Consider the following 19,003-nt stretch of genomic DNA (forward strand, 5'->3'; position numbering starts at 1 on the left):
CACTCCAGTATGAATGATGGGACTCTTATTTTTACCTGGTATTTAGTATCTTCCATTTATCTCTAAAAAATTTCCAGGCAAGGTCTCGGCCATGTGGATTTCGAGCTACATGGATTATCACATCAATTGCATCTTGATCCAGCACCACTTCAGAATTCAGTGATAGATTTAGAAGCCTTTAAGAATAGAATTGTGGGGAAATTTTTAGTCCAATAACAAAGATTTTTTATAAAACTACCAAAATTACATGATTTAATTTATCACAGTCTTCAAAGAATAGTCCAGTGTAAACTTTACTAAAAAAATTTTATCAATAGAACAATTTTGTTTTTGTAAAAGGAGGCAGATCAAATTCATAGTATTGTAATTAATATATTAATTAAAGTCTGAACAATCTTGTGGGTGGAGAAATCATAGTTTCTGTTTGATGATGCAAACTCACTTTAAAAATTCTTTTTAATAAACGCTTCTTTTTATAATGAAATATTGTCTTACATATATATGAAAAAACATATAATTAGTTAGAAACTAAGGTATTCCTTTCAAATCAACAAGCTTTAGTCATATTAATATGGCAGTTTTCCTTAGCTCTACAAAGATAAATTTTACAGTAACTAGCATATATTTAAGGAAATAAAAACAAGTTCAGTACAGTCTGATTAACAGAGAATACTCTCATTACACGAATTTTAAAAGTTAATTGACCCACCTATTTAATAAATTCCTGTCATCACTGCAAGTTAAGGCTTCCAGTAATATTTTCTTTTCAGAAACGGCCGTGGTGGAGTGGAATTTCATCCATATGAATTCCCAGACATCCTCATCTAGTAGTGAAACTCCTGTACAGTAGACGATGTCTCTAACATTTAGTGGTATTCTAAAGAAGCAACCCATGGTAGTTTTCTGTTAATTAAAACCTTCATAGTATTGAAAATAAAGACAGATTCTGCTCTACTAGTCAGTTTTTAAAAAGATGGGTTTGTTAATTAGATTTACCTGAAAGAGATAATGCTATATAGTAACAATATTCAAAAATATTCCCAATTAAATGACTAAAATAATGTATTTTATTTAAAGATAGTTTTGAATGAAATTTTTTCCACTCTTGAAACTATATAAACAAGAATCAGAACATAAAGCCTTAAAAAAATAGAAACAGGGTGCCTTATATTTCCACCAACATTCATATATTTATCAATCAAAAATTTTGCTCTCAGAATTGTTAGACCCAAGAGCCACAAGAAAGCACTGGATGAAGAGACTGACTAATCTGGATAAAACAGAAACATCTCCTAAATTCTTAGACAATTTTTTCTAAAATAATTTTTCTCAAATGGCTCTCCAAATTTTGGAACCTAGAAGATAAACATAAGTAGTAAATTTTGAGAAAGTAAATGTTACAGTGGGAAACTGTTACTCGATTTAATTAATCCTGGCGATTTATAAGCTGCAATTCTCATGTGTACTCCGCCGTGGCAATTTTTTACTAAATATTGTTCTTTCAAGTTTTGACATATACCCCACATTTAAAAAAACTGTTCTCTTAAAGAACACTCCAATCTTTTAAAAAATTAAAAATGCATTTCTGCTTTGTATAATATTTAGTAATCTATTATTAAAATTTCTCATTTGTAATTTGAATGTGGTTAATAATAAGAAATGTTTTCTCTGGATAACAAGATGAAACAATCCCTTTTAAATATTTAAGACTTTGATGGTTAAAACATTGCTTTGGTTAATGGAGTATTTGGAAAACAGAAGGAAGCGTCTGAATGACTACCAATAAGACGATCTTCATCTTATTCTGTTAAGCAGCTAAGTAGGTCTACAATCAGGATATTGAAGATTGTGTATCAGGATACCAAATGTGTAGAGTTGTTAGTACTATCATACGAAATTCACAGTTCCCAGAAATGGCTATAAGTATATTATTCTGTCTCTTCCTACCAATAATTAAAATGTTTGGAGAATAGTTACTTTAATCTTGTTGACTGAAGCTTTTTCTCCTTTATGGTATTTGAAGGCAAGCATTTTGTTTGTTTGATAGATTTGTTTTGTTTTTGAAGAAACAAAAGGAATATAGACATCAGAAGAAACCAGAAAAGAGCTTCACTTCTTTCTCCTGTCTTCCCGCTCAGCCCTGGAATCCCTTGACGAAGGTACCCATAATAGTCTTCCCAGTGGGTGGTGAAACCTTCTTCTCCCTGCTCTGTTTATGACCAGCTTGCCACACGGCACATCTGCAATCACTAGGGAAAACATTGCCACCATATGTTGAAGAGTGTGTCAGTCCTGGTAGATACAACATAAGATTACAAAAATGCATCCATCTTTACTAACTGCAATAAGTTAAAAGTTTAAAGTCTTCCTTTAAATCAAGAGCTAGAAAAGAGGATGAATTTTTTCCCTCCAAATATTACAGGCTACAGGGCGCAACACTGTATTATTATTGTCATGATTTTGGCCAAGAGGCCACTATAAAAATTTGCAAAAACTAACAAGAAAATGTCTACTTAAATCATCAAATCATAGATCAATGCATATTATACCTAATAGTAACAGCTTACTATCTAAAAAAAATGCCTTAAACAATTAATATACCAAAGAGTTCAGGGATAGAGCCCACTGAATGAGGTTTGTTACTGCATATGAAACCAGTCTCCAGTATCAAGCAGAAAGGCATATGGAAATATAGAAAAGGCAAAAAAAGAAAGAAGAAAAAGGAAAAAGAAAAAGGCAGATACTAAACTATGTTCCTTAGAAATAACTTGTGTCATATACTATAGTCATTAGCAACAATCCATATTTTTGCAATTCAGTAGGTGCTCCTGGCTGATGCTGAACTGTGTAAAATGCATACACAAATGAATAGATGGGTTGGTCAGTGCAAAGTCCTGGACACTGGCTAAAGGGGCATCAGAGGTAGAAAATACCACTTTTGCACAATACTACATTCCAGGTTACCTATCTTATTTTATTTCATCTATACGATAATATCATGATATCTGTATTATAAATTTATTTTTGCAGGAGAGGAAACTGTTCTTAGAGAGGATATTTTGCACTATAACAACAGTATAGTAAGTTGAGAATCAGGATGGGCTATACGTGAATGTCTTTCTTATTTCTATCAGCTTAGACATAGCTAATGATGATGAAAATAAGATATATAGATTTCTGTTAGTAGTAATCATCAGTAATTGTCACTGAATGCTGATTTTTGTTGTTCCATAAAACGCTATCTTATAGAAAGTAAGAACAACCAAACCCTGGATCTAACTAGTAGGCTGCAGAGTAATACCAGTGCATCCAATCTACAATTCCCTTAGTGCTGAACTGGCCACAGATGTCACTTCTACCCCCTTTTTTCCATTACTTTTTTTAAAGTCCATAGTTTAATCAGTCTTTTTTTTTTTTTTTTTTTTTTTTTTTTGCGGTACGTGGGCCTCTCACTGTTGTGGCCTCTCCCGTTGCAGAGCACAGGCTCCGGACGCGCAGGCCCAGCGGCCATGGCTCACGGGCCCAGCCGCTCCGCGGCGTGTGGGATCCTCCCGGACCGGGGCACGAACCCGTGTCCCCTGCATCGGCAGGCGGACTCTCAACCACTGCGCCACCAGGGAAGCCCCCAGTCATCTTTGATAAATATTCAACGGTGGCAAGAATGGTTTTCCAACAATAAGCTTCCATTCTGTTCACCAGAATCGAAATGACACTTGTTAAAACACAGCCTCTGGCTGACTTAAAGGACATAGGCTGGGGGTGTATTTAAGGAGCTGCTGTGTAGCAAGCTGATCATATACAGAGCAGGGAGAAGAAATCTTGAAAGGGCACCCAGCAATGAAGTGCTGGATGAAGTGGCAGACAGACCATCCTGAAGGAATCTAACAAAAGTTGTTCTGGGCAAAGGAGGCTTTTGAAAGCAAAGCTGCCCAGAATAGAGGCAAATTCTGTTTTTGAACCGGCAGCCTCAAACAAGAGAAAGACCACATAATTTGGATGTGCTCTGGAAGAAACTGCAGGTCAAGTTTCAGGTCCATGAGCAGCTATCCCCCTGTGCATAGCAGATGCATCAAATTTCATTACTATGAAAATGAGACTTACATATATTTACATATATAATCTGAAACCTGTTGATGGTCCACTGAAAAATAGCCCTTGATCTCAGCGATGAATCCCCAAACTCTCAGGAAAGTAATGGCTATTAGCAGATGCTGGGAGGTACACTTGCTTAAAATTCATAAGGCTCCTTAGAAGAGCAAGGATAGGGCTTCCCTGGTGGCGCAGTGGTTGAGAGTCCACCTGCCGATACAGGGGACACAGGTTCGTGACCTGGTCCGGGAAGATCCCACATTCCGCGGAGCGGCTGGGCTCGTGAGCCACGGAGTGGATTAGCCGGAAAATACCACTCTGATTTTTCTAGCATCTCCTCCCAACCCATCAAGTCCTTATCTTCCTTACTCACCCACCAGATAAAGAATCAATGTATATTTCACAAGATTATTTGTACTGATCACTGAAAATAAAACAAGACTGGTGAGCACTGAACTTGCCAAGGGCCCTTGGCTCCTAATGATTTCCATTGTTAATGAAACCCCCTTTTGCTGCCAAATTTGTAAAGATGCGCTAACAACATTTTAGCAAAATGATTGCTCTGGGGACAGTTTAAGATCATTTGTATAAACCAAAGTCATTAGGAACAAATGAAAAAGGTTTTTTTGTTTTTTTTTTGAGGTACGCGGGCCTCTCACCGCTGCGGCCTCTCCCGTTGCGGAGCACAGGCTCCGGACGCACAGGCTCAGCAGCCATGGCTCACGGGCCCAGCCGCTCCGCGGCATGTGGGATCCTCCCGGACCGGGACACGAACCCGTGTCCCCTGCATCGGCAGGCGGACTCTCAACCCCTGCGCCACCAGGGAAGCTGGCCCAAAAAAGCTCATTTTTTGTAAAGCATGAGCTGAAAAACCTACAGAACTCATAGTTATGAATAGTGCAAATGAGTCCTATGAGATTCTTGATATTAGGATTACAGGGAGAGAGAATATGGAAATTGTTTATGAAAATGTGAATATCCCCATGGTCATTTCTCTTTAACTGCTGCCTCAGAAGTAAATCTTTTAGTGGAATTTTATCATGTGGGAAGAAAAGCTGGGTATGGTATACATTATAGAAAAGAACAGGGAGCTGGTCTCTCCTAGCTGTCTTCCTACAAGATGAATGGGGTAATGCTGAGCTCAAAGGAAGTGCCTTTATCTTTCTAAGGTACTGACTTTGCAGAAATGATTACCTAATTAATGTAACTTCTACTATGTTTTTTATTCTCCTCTCATTTTTAAATAGCATGATGACAGAGTTCATTTGTATGATAAAAGTTTTGAAAGCATAAAAATTCAGTATATCATTTTGGAATAATTTATATTTTGCATTTTGGTGATATGTTTAAACCTTTTTTACCTTGCCAAAAGCAAATGCCTAAAAACTAAAAGCTTTGGGGTAGAAGTTAAAAAATTAAGCAGTGGAAAAATTAAAGGCATGCGTCTTTTAGGAAAAATTTTTTACTGAGTTAAATAATAATGGTGATGTAGTGGTACTAATATTTTAAAACATAGTAAATTGGTAATTATTAAATGGAAAATTGTGAAGTAGATTGGTAAATTAAGATAAATAACGGGAAACTTTCCAAAGATTTTGCTATGAAATTTTTCATTGCTGCATTGTATTTTAAGGTTAAAAATCAGGACTCATTTAAAATAACAATAAAGGACTAGTTTAAGATATAAATAGCAACTAAGAATGATATCATAGATTAATATTTAATGATATGGTAAAATATAGTATTTAATATGATGAAATATATTTTTAAGGACAGAGTGTAATATATATATATAATATCACTGTGTTAAGTCTAAAGAAAAACATTAATGTGTACGTTAAAAGAGAGGCTGGAAAGATAAACAAGAATATTAAAAACATTAGCCTCTGGGTTTGGGGATTTTAGGTAACTAGTGTTTTTTTTACTCACATATTTCAAATTTAATAATTTAATAACTTTTACAGTTACTTTGGAAATAACTACATTTATAAAGATAAAATTCTGTTACTTCTAGAATAAAATATATACCAATATAAAAAATGCTGTTGAATAATATATAGAAATAATTCTGATGATACAGCTAAAATATCTCCCAGAGGAAAATTATACTTGCTAAAAGAAAAAAAAACACACTATTTTAAAATATAAATTTTGATGCTTAATCATGATATGGGTCTATTTATTTCTAAGCAGGTTCTTAGTAGACCTAATTTGGCCAGTAACTGCCTCCAGGACTGGGCAAGTCAAGGTCATTGCTTTGGGCTTTATTTTTTTAATCCTAATTGGACAGGGGCTAAAGTACATGAGTTCTAAGGTCCCTTCCTGCTCTGTTAGTACAAGTGTCTTTTCATTAGTGATTGTATTAACATTGAAATGTGGATTTAATTATTTTCAAAGACAATAAAAAGAATTCTCAAGTCACTGGCCTCTCGAAGAATACCTCTTTCTTTCAGTGGCACTACACATGCCATTGATATAGAGTGTGGCACACCATTTAATTAATTTTAATTAATTTTCAGTTCATTTGAAATATCATTTGCCTATTCTAACTAAAAATTGGAAGACAGCTTTGGTTGAGGCTTCCTCACCAATACTCCGTATCTTGCTCTGCCTTATAAGTACAAGCACTCTTACTTCTCTTGGGGCAGACAATCCTAGACTTTTAACTATCAGACTGAAAAATAACCTGCATTTACAAAGGCTGACCCTGTCCATCTTGTCCGCTACCCCCATCTCTCATTCTATCCAGATTTCTTGGTCCCTTGACTGCTGCTAAGAAAGCCATCCTGAATAAAAATTACAGCTGTTTAGAAGGAATGTGTGACTTTTTGCACCTACCTGTCTGTTTCCTCATCTGGAAAATGGGAATTATAATTCCTTACAGGGTTTTTACAATGATTAAATGAAACAATGTTTCATTTGATATTCACATGAAAACGGTGCATATCAAGGGTTCAGTATGGATTTTAGATAAATGTTGTGCATAGCCAAGTACAGGGGACATAGAAAATTGTCTAAATAGGTAGTAATAACATCTTTCCTCCTCATTACTTTTACTACTATTATTATTAGGATGCAGTGCCAACAAATATTCCTATCGTTCCCAAATGAGTACTGGACTGTAAAGAAAGCAAAAATAAAGTTTTTAGACAACCTTGCTAAAAGTGAATGAGTAATTATAAAAGTCACTACAGACACTACATCTCAAGTTTAAGGCATTACAATGAAATACACTTTTATAATTCCACCTAGCTTTACTGGTATACTTGTCAATCACATACACTGCTGAATCTATACAAAAACCCTGGCAACCAAAGGAATATCGTTCCTTAGTATCTCTACAAGGCCCATGGCCAAGGAAGGACAGAATCCCAAGTGAAGTGTGCAGTTGGTGAGTGGCTGGAAGAACAGGAGACAGCAACGCTGTCAGCGGCACCTTTCATGCATCAGCTGGGGCTGCTCTGTTTCTGAAGAGTCTTCTCACTGGTGCCCGCACAGCCCGCTCATTCCCACTGAACCTGGAGCACGAAAAAACAAAATACCCTTTGGACCTCAAAACAAAATAGAGTTGGGGAAACCTGGTGGACAATAGACCAACTATATTTAAAATTACTGTGTTCTGAAATGATATTCCAAACCTCTTCACATTTTATTTTTGCATATTTGCTAAGAGGTATATGCTGCTCTTTCCATATGAAAGAAGAAGGATTGCTGGGAATGGGTGAGTCATTTTAACTCTTAATATCCCAAATGTATCAAGAGTGTATTTTAAGATAGCTGCACTCCTTTTAAATGGCTCTTATAATTAAAATAAATGTACTTTAAAAGAGACGTTCACTTTGCTTAAGCTGAAATAATATATATTACATTATATTTTAAACCTTTAAGTCCCTATATATACAGTAGCTATTATTTCTACTGGCTGGGAAGGGAAAGGGATGGAGAGGGTTAAGTTTCTGGGCTGTAAGACCACTTCATAAAATATAATAGCTAAAGCATAAGAACAAAAGAAACCAAGTGACTCAGACAACATTAAAAAGAAGAGGACAAGAAGAAGGAGACATCAAAGAAAAAGTAGAAAGAAAGAATGAACACATGAGACATGTACAGAGTGGCCAAAAAATTCAGAGTAAAAATGACAAAGACAGGCATGACAAAGACCTACAAAAAGGTAAAGGGGAAAAAAACACAGTGAGAGGAGAATTTGTGACTTGATTTGTTGAAAATTTTTCTTTGGCCTGGATTTTGAACACATTCTATTGAAAAGCCTAGAACAAAGTTATTTAACGTTTCACAACTCAGAACGCTTATGACATCCAGAATCAATTATACCCATAAGACCTCCAAAAAACTGAACTGGTTTATAACAAAAATTAAGATATCCATGATGACTCACTTTAAAACAGTGAGCAGCAGGCTGCTAGCATAAACAGCGCTAAAAATACAATTTAAAACTTAAGAGGTATACAGTTGTAATAGAAGTTGTGAAATGGCTGATAAATTGCCCTATTTATAGATGCCTGTGTTACAGAGGAGATAAATTGTTTCTGGATAATTGCGTGCCTATTATCCGTGGCTTCCCAACGAATTTCAAATCTGCTCTATCCTGATACTTGAATATTTAAGCTTCTTCTTCACTTAGCTCAGGTCAGAGCACTGTAAAGCTAAGTGCCTCCTATGATATGAAATCTAAATATAGATGGTGTTTTCTGAATCACAATGATTAGGAATCAGTACTTACAGTTAACTTTTAAGATGAAAGATAATGATAGGAATGACACATTAGTTACAAGAGCAAATCCATAGCACTATTCCCATTCAAATCATGATCCAGGCTTCAGTGTTTATGAAAACTCCACTGGATGACATAGGGCTCCACCTGAACAAATAAATCTTGTTGCCCAGGAATAACTTACAGCAACAGTCATTGTCTTGAATTCTTCATACAAAGGTTGAAAATTGCACCAGTTTATTGTATCCATCAAATTACTACATCGACAAATGTATGGGTCTATGCAAATGAGGTTTATCTTCATTTCTAGTGCACTGTCAAGGTCACTGTGGTTAATAAGGCTGATTGTACAGCTTGGGAAGAATCAGCTACAGCCATTTAGTTAATTCTTTAGGCATAACAAGTAAACTGTCATGAGTAGGCAATAATTAATATATTTTCCTCACTTGAAAGGTTTCCAACTAAAAGATTTTATTTGGCTAAAGTAAACTTTACTATTCTCTGTGTGTGTGTCTGTGCATTGACCAAAGTGTAATTCTGTATGTTTTGTAATTTTGTTAGATTCACTGCATAAGAAAATGCTGTACTTTTTAAAAATAGAGAAATGTTCTTATTCTCATCAAATCCTGGATGTTCTGTGGCTTCACTGAAATGCACTTTGATCCTCCTGTGAAAAGGCAGTGAAATCCATAAAAAACTTTATAATACATGTATGTATGCTAAGGAATAAGGATGTATATAATTAAATTTGATAATTAAATATAGTTATAAAAAATCTAGTCCTGTTACACAAGGTAAAATAAAATTCTTGCTTGATTAAAAAAAGAAGCTGGGGTCTGGAGAAAGGGAGAATGGCAAGAGTGGATGAAAAAAGTTACAAAACAAGCTAGAAGGCCTATTTTGCATTGGGAGATAAGATAGCTGAGACAAACATACACTTTAAAAGAGTCAACTCAATGTTATGACTTTCTGAAATAAGTGAAATGTATGTATGCACACATACATGTAATTGGCAGGTATTGGTCATAATGTTGCATGTGTATAAAGAGAAGGGGAAAAACAGTGCACATTGAATGCCTGCACTGTATGTTCGTTTCAGCATAAAATAAGCAAGGTTTGCTTATATATGAAAATAAAAGTCACTTCAATTTTTTCTATTTGGTTTTTTAATTATAGAAAGAACCTCAAGTCACTAGAAAGTAAAACAAAAAACCTCTTTCTAAATATTTAGATGTGAAGGGATTCTGAAACACGAGAATGGGTCCTTTGCTGTGAATTTTAGGAATATCTCTATATATTATTCTATCTTCATGCGATAGGTCACTCCCATCTTTTTTTCCTACACAAGTAAAAAAATAATATTCTGAGGAATCATGATATTAATTTTGTCTGAATTTTATGAGGAACAAGAAGAACCTCCCCTCTCAGTATCTTCTTTTATTCCTCCATTTCATGATGAAAATCTTAAGTAAGAACAGGGTGAAGTTAGCGAAAGTTAGAAGTCTTATTTGCTATCTATTGGTAGCACTCCTTGAAATCTCATCAACACAATACAAAATATTATGTACCAAGTTTTGATTGCAAGGCAGAGGCTAAAGTTGTGTGTATTAGTTTCATATGGCTGCCATAACAAATTACCACAAACTTGGTTGCTTAAAACAGCAGAAATTTATTCTCTCACAGTTCTTATGGCCAGAAGTCCAAAATCAATGTGTCAGCAGTCTGCTTTCTCCTGGAGATTCTGAGGAATCTGTTCCATGCCTCTCTCCTAGCTTCTGGTGGATCTGGCAATCCTTCGCATTCCTTGGCTTGTAAATGCATAACTTCAATATCTACCTCTGTCTTCACATGAATTTCCCTCTGTGTTTCTCTGTTCTTTCTCTTCTGTCTCTGATACAGACACTCAACATTGGACTTAGGGTGCACCCTAAATCCATGCAGTCTCATCTCAAAATCATTAATTTAATTACATCTACAAAGATCCTCTTTCCAAATAAGGTCACATTCACAGATGGGGGTTAGGATTTAGACATATCTTTTAGAAGCCACTACTCAGTCCATGGAAGTGTGTGCATGTGCTTTTATTTCTCCTATTATTGCCAAGAAATTACAAGTCATCAGAGTTCTTTCTCACTTTCAGATATTTTAAGATATGGGTAACGCAAAACAATATATGATGACTATGGAAGATCTTTCATCAACATTATCACAATATTGAGTAAATGTTATCACACTATCATTAGAAAGACTACCATGAGTTATTTTCATTTTGAGATAGAGTAACTTATATGCATGAAATCAGTCCTAAGTTTTAATCACAAGGGGGAAAAATAAATACAAAGGAAATGTTGTTGATGTTGCTGAAATAGTTTTCTCAGTGCTAATAGCAATGCTTATATTATTTTTGGAAAATGCAGAGGAAATTTCTTCTTTATAGTGGTTGGTAGTAGTTGCAATAAACCTTGTAATCAATGAATATTGAATCCATCAGTATAACCTACTGTCTGTGAGTATGTAAGAATGTTTTGGAAGCTACAAATATTTTTGTTGGTGCTTCTGCTCTGGCTTAGTAAATAATAATGATTACTATTGTAAGTTTAATCACCACTGTTCCCTGTGTTGCCCATGTAAATCTATATTTACTTAGTACTCGTACTGTGATAAAGTCAGGCAGTTAAATAAGAGCTATTCTATAACTAATCAATAGGCGTATCTTTTGACAGATAACACAAAAGTTCAATAGTGTTATGCTTGAAATTGGTATAATATTAGGCAAACAATATTAGCATGATAGGAAAATTACTTTTGGCAGAAATGGGGGGAAAACCAATTATACTGAAAAGAAAAAAAGTTAAATTAAATCAAATGATTTTCAAAAGCACACCTCTGTAAAAATTAAAATACCCTGAAAAAATACTATTGACTATTTGCCTCTATGCATGACCGATAATATAATATTTTTAAGTAAAATGTCAGGAAAAGCCAAAAGGGTTGGGAAAGGGGAAATAAGTGTATGATTATTTCTGCATTTTAAATTAGAATATAAAATCGTTAATGCATTTAGATTACAAACTAAATGTGACTGTAAAAAAGTGAATAGAATTATGCACTTATATTAGCTCTCAATGTAATTAAAGTCCTTGCTACACTGAAAAGTAAATTAAAAACACATCCAAATTAGTTAGTCCTGCAAGTAGGTCATTCAGTCAAATAGTTATCTGATGACGAACTGAACTGAGCTAGCATGTATTGAATTCTCCAAATGGCAAGGACAAGTGGTAGTTTCAGTGTGATTCCAAAGAAGCATAGGGAGAAGAGAGATTATAAAGTCCTCTTCTACATTTAGTTATAGCCGCTCCTGAAGTAATCTTATACGTGACCTCTCCTTATACAAAATGTTAGTAGTCAGGTAGTGATTGACTACGGGTTATGAAAAAGATTTCCAGTCTGACAAAGGAATTCACGATTGGATTAATTCACATAGCAAGCCCACTTACTACATTTCACATATGGCTTTTCTTCTCCATAGCTTACCAAAATACTTCTATTTGTTAACATACTCTCATCTTAGAAGAGAAATCCCCTTAAGATTTGATGAAGGAGCATAATCAATTAACGGGGATTTTTGCTCTTCTCAGCAAATAAAAACAAAACCACCTGATGAACTGAAAATGAAATTATAAAACTTCCAGAGGATGTTCTTGGGTCAGTATAGATTCTACCCAATCACCTAAACTTTTGAAAGTACCAAGACTTTAATCTTGAGAAATGATGTTGAGGAAGAAGGCCATTTTTTTTTAGGTGACTTTTTCTTTTTAATTTTCATGGAGTGTAGTTGATTTACAATATTGTCCCAATCTCTGCTGTACAGAAAATTGCATCAGTTATACATATACATATGTCCACTCTTTTTTAGATTCTTTTCCCACATAGGTCATTACAGAGTATTGAGTAGAGTTCCTTGATTGAGTCACAGATGTAGAAAACAAATTTATGGTTACCGGGGGGGGGGAGGGTGGGGGGAGGGATAAATTGGAAGACTGGGATTGACATATACACACTACTATATATAAAATAGATAACTAATAAGGAGGGCCATTTTTATACACTGTTCCTTCCTCTTAACATCTCCTTTCCCTCTTTGCCTAGTGAACGTGTATCTTTCCTGTAGGCCTCAGGTCAGTTGTCACTCTGCAGGAATGTCAGCCTCACTGACAGGTCAAATTGTTCTTTTCTTGTAAATCTTCCTCTGGTTCTCAATACGCTAAAATCGTACAGTATTCATATGACATCTGATTAGTCTCAGTCTACCCCATTGGACGGTCAACTTCAGGCACGAAGAAACTGTGTCCTCTTGCTCATCACTGTAACCCGTGACTTTTAGACTGATGCCTGTGATGCAGCAGTTACTCAGGGTAAATTTGGTACATGAATCAAGCACTGTTGGAGTCTGAATTAATACCGATTAATCACATTAATAGATATTACTATGGAAAAATTACTTTATTTTAGAAATAAAGCTAAAAGTTAAAAACCAAGTTGACTCTGATCCAGCTATTCCATTACCCAAATGTGACTGGTGAGCTTGGCCCTGTAATGCTGCATCCATCACAGGGAGGGACACAGCATGTTAAAGATTTTTTGTTTTAGCTTTAAAAAACTACTGAGGAACAAATTAATAATAAGATGTCGATGATGGTGATGATTTTGAAGATAATTGTGAATTATTCCAGAGGTTCCCATAACACTTTCTGCTTTAAAGAGTCTCTGAGCTGGAGTTATGCAGACAACAATTCATAATGAGGTGACTGGCCATAACTACTAAAATATAAAATATCTAGGGAAGAAAGGTGATAGAAGGAAAGTGTTTATCCTTTAAGGTTGTTTTTTTTTCCCCAAGCATATGATAAAAGTAAACAAAAATACATACCCTTAAGTTTTACATTGTGGGAAACTAGCTGGAAGTACTTTTAAAATCTACATTACAAACATTCAAGTAGGTATTTCAATATATTCTTCCCCTCACCTCAAAGGGTCTGTTATAAAGAACAATTAAGAGTGGAATTCTCACCCATGGTGCGTGAAGTTCTCTACTAACAATGCCTCAACTGTGCACAGTGTGAAATAAAGAACTAGCCAAATAAATTACAGTATAGGATGCTCACGTGCAAGTAAAAATGTGAACTAAAAATACAGGTCAATCAGTTTTAAGCTACTTAACATAATCCACTGGGACTATAAGTGCCTTTTGCAGCATACTTCCTAAATTCTTAGAAATTAAAAATTAAATAATTTCTGCTCCTCTGACCAAAAAAACCAGTTTCTATGTTTCCATGCCAATTGTTGGTAGGAGGTAAAGAAATACATAACTTGATTTGTAAAAGCAGTATTGCCTAACGTAGAAAAATAATGCTTTGAGTCAAATATTTGAAACATGAGAAAATTATAAAAACTATTTTGAAACTATTTTAAAAATTATTTTAGATATAAACTGCCTATTTTACAATGCAAGATAGAGGCAAGTAGTTGTATTTTTTGAGGGGAAATGACTTAAAGTAAAATTAAGAATTATATAAGGTCTCTGGGGACATCTACAAGAAGAAATTTCAGACATAAGTTCTTAGACTATATACCATTTTTCCATATCCATAGCTATAGATATATCTATATGTTTAAATAGATGCAACTTTTAAAATTTATAGTGGGAAGGATTAATAATAAGTGAAAAATATACAAACATTGGCAGAAGAAATAAAACTTTTAGAATACACTGAAAATGTTCATCTTCAGGGCCGCTATTCCATGTTGTGATAGCTCAGTTCTTAGCCTTGAACTCCTTTCTATTCTCTCCCTGGACAATCTCATCTACTTCTCATTTCTACCTACATCCTAGTGCAGGGGTCTTCAAAATGAGGTGTTTGTACCTCTGGGGGTAAAGTGAGACTTTTCAACGAGTACCTAAGGATATGGGTAGCATTATGGCAGTCCATTTCCACATTCTAAACTCTTATATAGATAGTTCTTTTTTCATAAAAACCCTTCTCCCACTTTCTCTCACTTTCCAGGAGAGAGGCATATTTCTCATTCATTCATCTTGCATGTTTGGAGGGTGCATTGTACTGCAGTATCAAATAAAGAGAAAATTCTAAATATTGGTGTTGATATCTAGAAAATGAGTTTTCAATTTTTTAAAATCTCTGCTTCCATAAAATTTAAAGAAGGGACTGATCAAGCTGTCAGGTGATAATTAAATTTTGGTGATAGATTACTATGTGATTTTTGGCACAAAACTTGGAAAGATTTTGAAGAATTCTGTTACATTCCTGTAACAGAACAACTTCCATTCCCATCTATTTTCATTTATAAGGTTTTTCAACACTTTAACTTAAAAATATGAATAGAATTGATGGTGAAACTTTCTCATTCTAGCAGTGAGTAATATTTATCTGTGAGTATATAAACTAATTGGAAAAAAGGCCAATTTCAATTTTTACATTTATATTTAACAATTTTTATTTTCATGTTTAGAAATTATTTATCAAAATTTGCAATGTATTTATGTGATCAAGTATATAGAGTAAACAATTGTAATGAAAACCCAATTTAGAGGAAAAGAAACGTAACAGGCTTTTATGATGACGTGAAAAAATTTGTGTGTGTATGTCTATGTGTGTTCTGTGTATTTGTTTCACTGCAGAGAAGTATGATAGGGTGATCCAAAAAAGATTTTGAAGCAAAAATATATTATATTAGAACATAATTTGAGGGAGGAGAAAAGATTGTGAAATTTGTGACTAGTAAATAAGAACATAATCGTATTTTTAAATGTCTAATGATGGTTATAAAATAGCTATGGGGCTTCCCTGGTGGCGCAGTGGTTGAGAGTCCACCTGCCGATGCTAGGGGACACGGGTTCGTGCCCTGGTCTGGGAGGATCCCACATGCCGCGGAGCGGCTGGACTCGTGAGCCATGGCCGCTGAGCCTGCGCGTCCGGAGCCTGTGCTCTGCAATGGGAGAGGCCACAACAGTGAGAGGCCCGTGTACAGCAAAAAAAAAAAAAAAAAAAAAATAGCTATGATGTTTCAAATCCACTGTATACATTTAAAGGTCTTGAAAGAATTTTATTGAAAAAAATCTTTATTTACAATATGCTGGAATTTAAATCCTTGCAATTATTTATTTATTTGTTGGCTTGTTTAATAAATTTATTTATTTATTTTTCGGCTGTGTTGGGTCTTCGTTGCTGCGCACGGGCTTCCTCTATTTGCGGCGAGTGGGGGCTACTCTTCGTTACGGTGCACGGGCTTCTCATTGCGGTGGCTTGTCTTGTTGCGGAGCACCGGCCCTAGGAGCGCAGGCTTCAGTAGTTGTGGCATGTGGGCTCAGTAGTCGTGGCTTGTGGGGTCTAGAGTGCAGGCTTAGTAGTTGTGGCTGGCACACGGGCTTAGTTGCTCCGCGGCACGTGGGATCTTCCCGGACCAGGGCTCAGACCTGTGTTCCCTGCATTGGCAGGTGGATGCTTAACTACTGTGCCACCAGGGAAGCCCCAAAGCCCCTCTTGCAATTATATAAATGTACGATAAAAGTTTTAGATTTAGACTGAAAAATGTCATTTTAGCCAATTCATATGCATAAAAGTTTGAGCCCAAGGGATTATCCTAGTAAACTGTCATCAAATGCCTTCCTTTCTCTTACTTTTTTTTTTGCTCCGGACGCGCAGGCTCAACGGCCATGGCTCACGGGCCCTGCCGCTCCGCGGCATGTGGGATCTTCCCAGACCGGGGCACGAACCCGTGTCCCCTGCATCGGCAGGCGGACTCTCAACCACTGTGCCACCAGGGAAGCCCTCTCTTACTTTTTATATTAACTCCTGTCTCTCTTCCTTCCTCAGTCATGTTCAAATATGTCCCCTTCACTTCATTTCCAACACCAGCACTCAGGGCCGGAAGTCTTCCCTGATCTCTCTGATCTGGTCAAATTCCTACAGGACAGTCTCTCAGAACACCACAGACCTCTTCTTGGTTGCACTCACCTGAGTTTCATTTTTAGCTTTATGTGATTATTCTGAACAATTTCTGTCTCCCTCCTACACTCCCTCCTTGCCCCTGCATTCATCTTTAGGATGGGTAAGGGCACGGACCACATATTCTCAATGCCAGTCAGGTGGCAGGGGCTGGCATTGCTTGAATGAAGGAATGCTGCCTTCCAAGTGTCTAGCACAGTGCCTGATACATCATAGCTGCTCAATACATACTTATCGAATACATGAATAAATGAACATATATCCCCCTTTAACTATATAATCAAAAGAGAACCCAAAGTGGACACATTGTGAGGAAACTGTATGATTTATGTGCAAGCACAGTGAGTGTGAAATTTTGGACTGTTGGAGCTGATGGAAGCACTAGAGATTTGTTCTCACTTTAGAAACAGGGTTGAAATTTGGAGCCATTAACAGACTTGTCTTATCCTACAGCTGCCTAATGACAAACTAGGAGCAAACCTAATTCCTCACCCCAGCTCACTGGAGGTTTGGGCAGCCCTGCCCTTTCCACTACTCCACATAGACTCCGTGCTGTGTTCACTCATCTGCAACAGGACTACGCTGGTATCTGACCACTAAAATGGCAGATCTGGCTGGTATGACTTTAGCCTATGAAAACTTGTAGTAGGTCAATGTACAGTAAAAAGAATACAAAAAGGAGTGTAAAGAGCAGAGGTAATAGGACCACAATAACTTGGAAATGTGGGCAATAAGTTAAGATCTATGTTTTCAGGGAAGAAAACATGAGGTTTCTGAACCGAACACACACAGACCATAATGGGAAGAGCCCTTTGTCCCTCCACCTTTACGTTCTCACATAAGTAAAGCAAATATTGATGGATAGAGAGCAGACACAAAGGAAAGGAGCTTAACTGGAGCTCTTTACACTATGAGATTAAAAAAAAATGCTATGGCTGGTGGAGGGACATGTACTGTAAATAGCAGCTGATTAAGGGGAGGAAAGAAAATGTAACATTTACCCAGAGGCCAAGACAGCCAGTATTTCTTAAAGCGGGGAGAAAAGGGCAAATGTCCCCCTGCTCCTAATTGAGAGTCTCTATGGTAATGTTTTGTTTTTTATTTTATGTTACAGGTCACATCCTTATATCCTCAAAACTGATAGAGGGTTAAGTCTAATATTGAAGGCATTCTATCAATGTCCTATTCTGTTCTATTCTACACTGTTCTTACTTTCCCTATCTAAAATTCATACCACTCATTACTCGGGGGGGCGGGGGCGGTCAAAACAAGTATTCAATAGCAGGCAACTTCAAAGATGATTAATGTTGTATAATTTCCTATAAGCGTCAGATATTATATAGGCATTATTTTACATACCTCTCACTACTTGTTTGGTTGTTAGTAGTACTGCCACTTTTCAGATGATGAAACCAAGTGATTTTCCTAAGTTAATTTAGTTGAACAGCTGCAATTTGATCACGGTGTCTTTGACTCTGAAGACCATAACCGTTCCTAATACCAACGGTTCCCAAAGTGTGGTCCCCAGATTAGCAGCATCAGCATCACCTAGAAACTTGTTATAAATACAAATTCTTGGGCCCCATTTCACCTACCGAATCAGAACTCTGGAGGTGGGGCTCAGCACAAACTGTTTAACAAGTCCCCCAGTGATTCTCGTGCACAATCAGGTTAGAGACCACAGGCTTATACAGTGTAGCATAAAACTTTTGCTTACACTCACTGCAGAGAGTACTTGAGTTCTCTTGGGTGTCTTTTTTGCTTTTCTTTTTTTGATCATTTTTGAACAAACATCTATTACTGATGTATGGAAATTTGATATACCACCACAGAATTACCGGCAGTAGGGGTAGAAAGTAGACAGGCTAGGGACGGAAGCCCAGATCTGCCACCTATTGTTATATAATCTTGGCAAGTTGCATAACCTTTGTAAGTTTTGGATTTCTCTTCTGTAAAACTGAAAATAAAAATGACGAGATCATGCACCAAAGGCACTTAGCCCAATCCTGAATGTAATAAATACTCAATAAAATAGATATAGTTTTCATTATGATGATCATTGTTAAAGACAATAATATTGGTAACATTATAATTAATTGTATGAGTAGTGAAGCTTATTATTGCTGTATTATGTATGCTGCAAAGCTCCAGGGATTCT

At 36.2% G+C, this 19,003-nt stretch overlaps 1 protein-coding gene across 1 annotated transcript in view; it reads right to left on the minus strand.

The window, feature by feature from the left end:
* The window catches only part of TRHDE (thyrotropin releasing hormone degrading enzyme), a gene marked incomplete at its 5' end in the record, with an annotated part of 390,730 nt that overhangs the window by 13,214 nt on the left and 358,513 nt on the right, over positions 1-19,003 (minus strand). Inside the window, 2 exons of the mRNA XM_081249500.1 lie at positions 36-176; positions 710-877. Of these exons, the coding sequence (XP_081105626.1) occupies positions 36-176; positions 710-877 (309 nt within the window). The remainder of the gene's footprint in view (positions 1-35; positions 177-709; positions 878-19,003) is intronic.

Source organism: Mesoplodon bidens (genome assembly GCF_964165515.1).
Source record: "Mesoplodon bidens genome assembly, chromosome: 11".
Classification (NCBI taxonomy): domain Eukaryota; kingdom Metazoa; phylum Chordata; class Mammalia; order Artiodactyla; family Ziphiidae; genus Mesoplodon; species Mesoplodon bidens.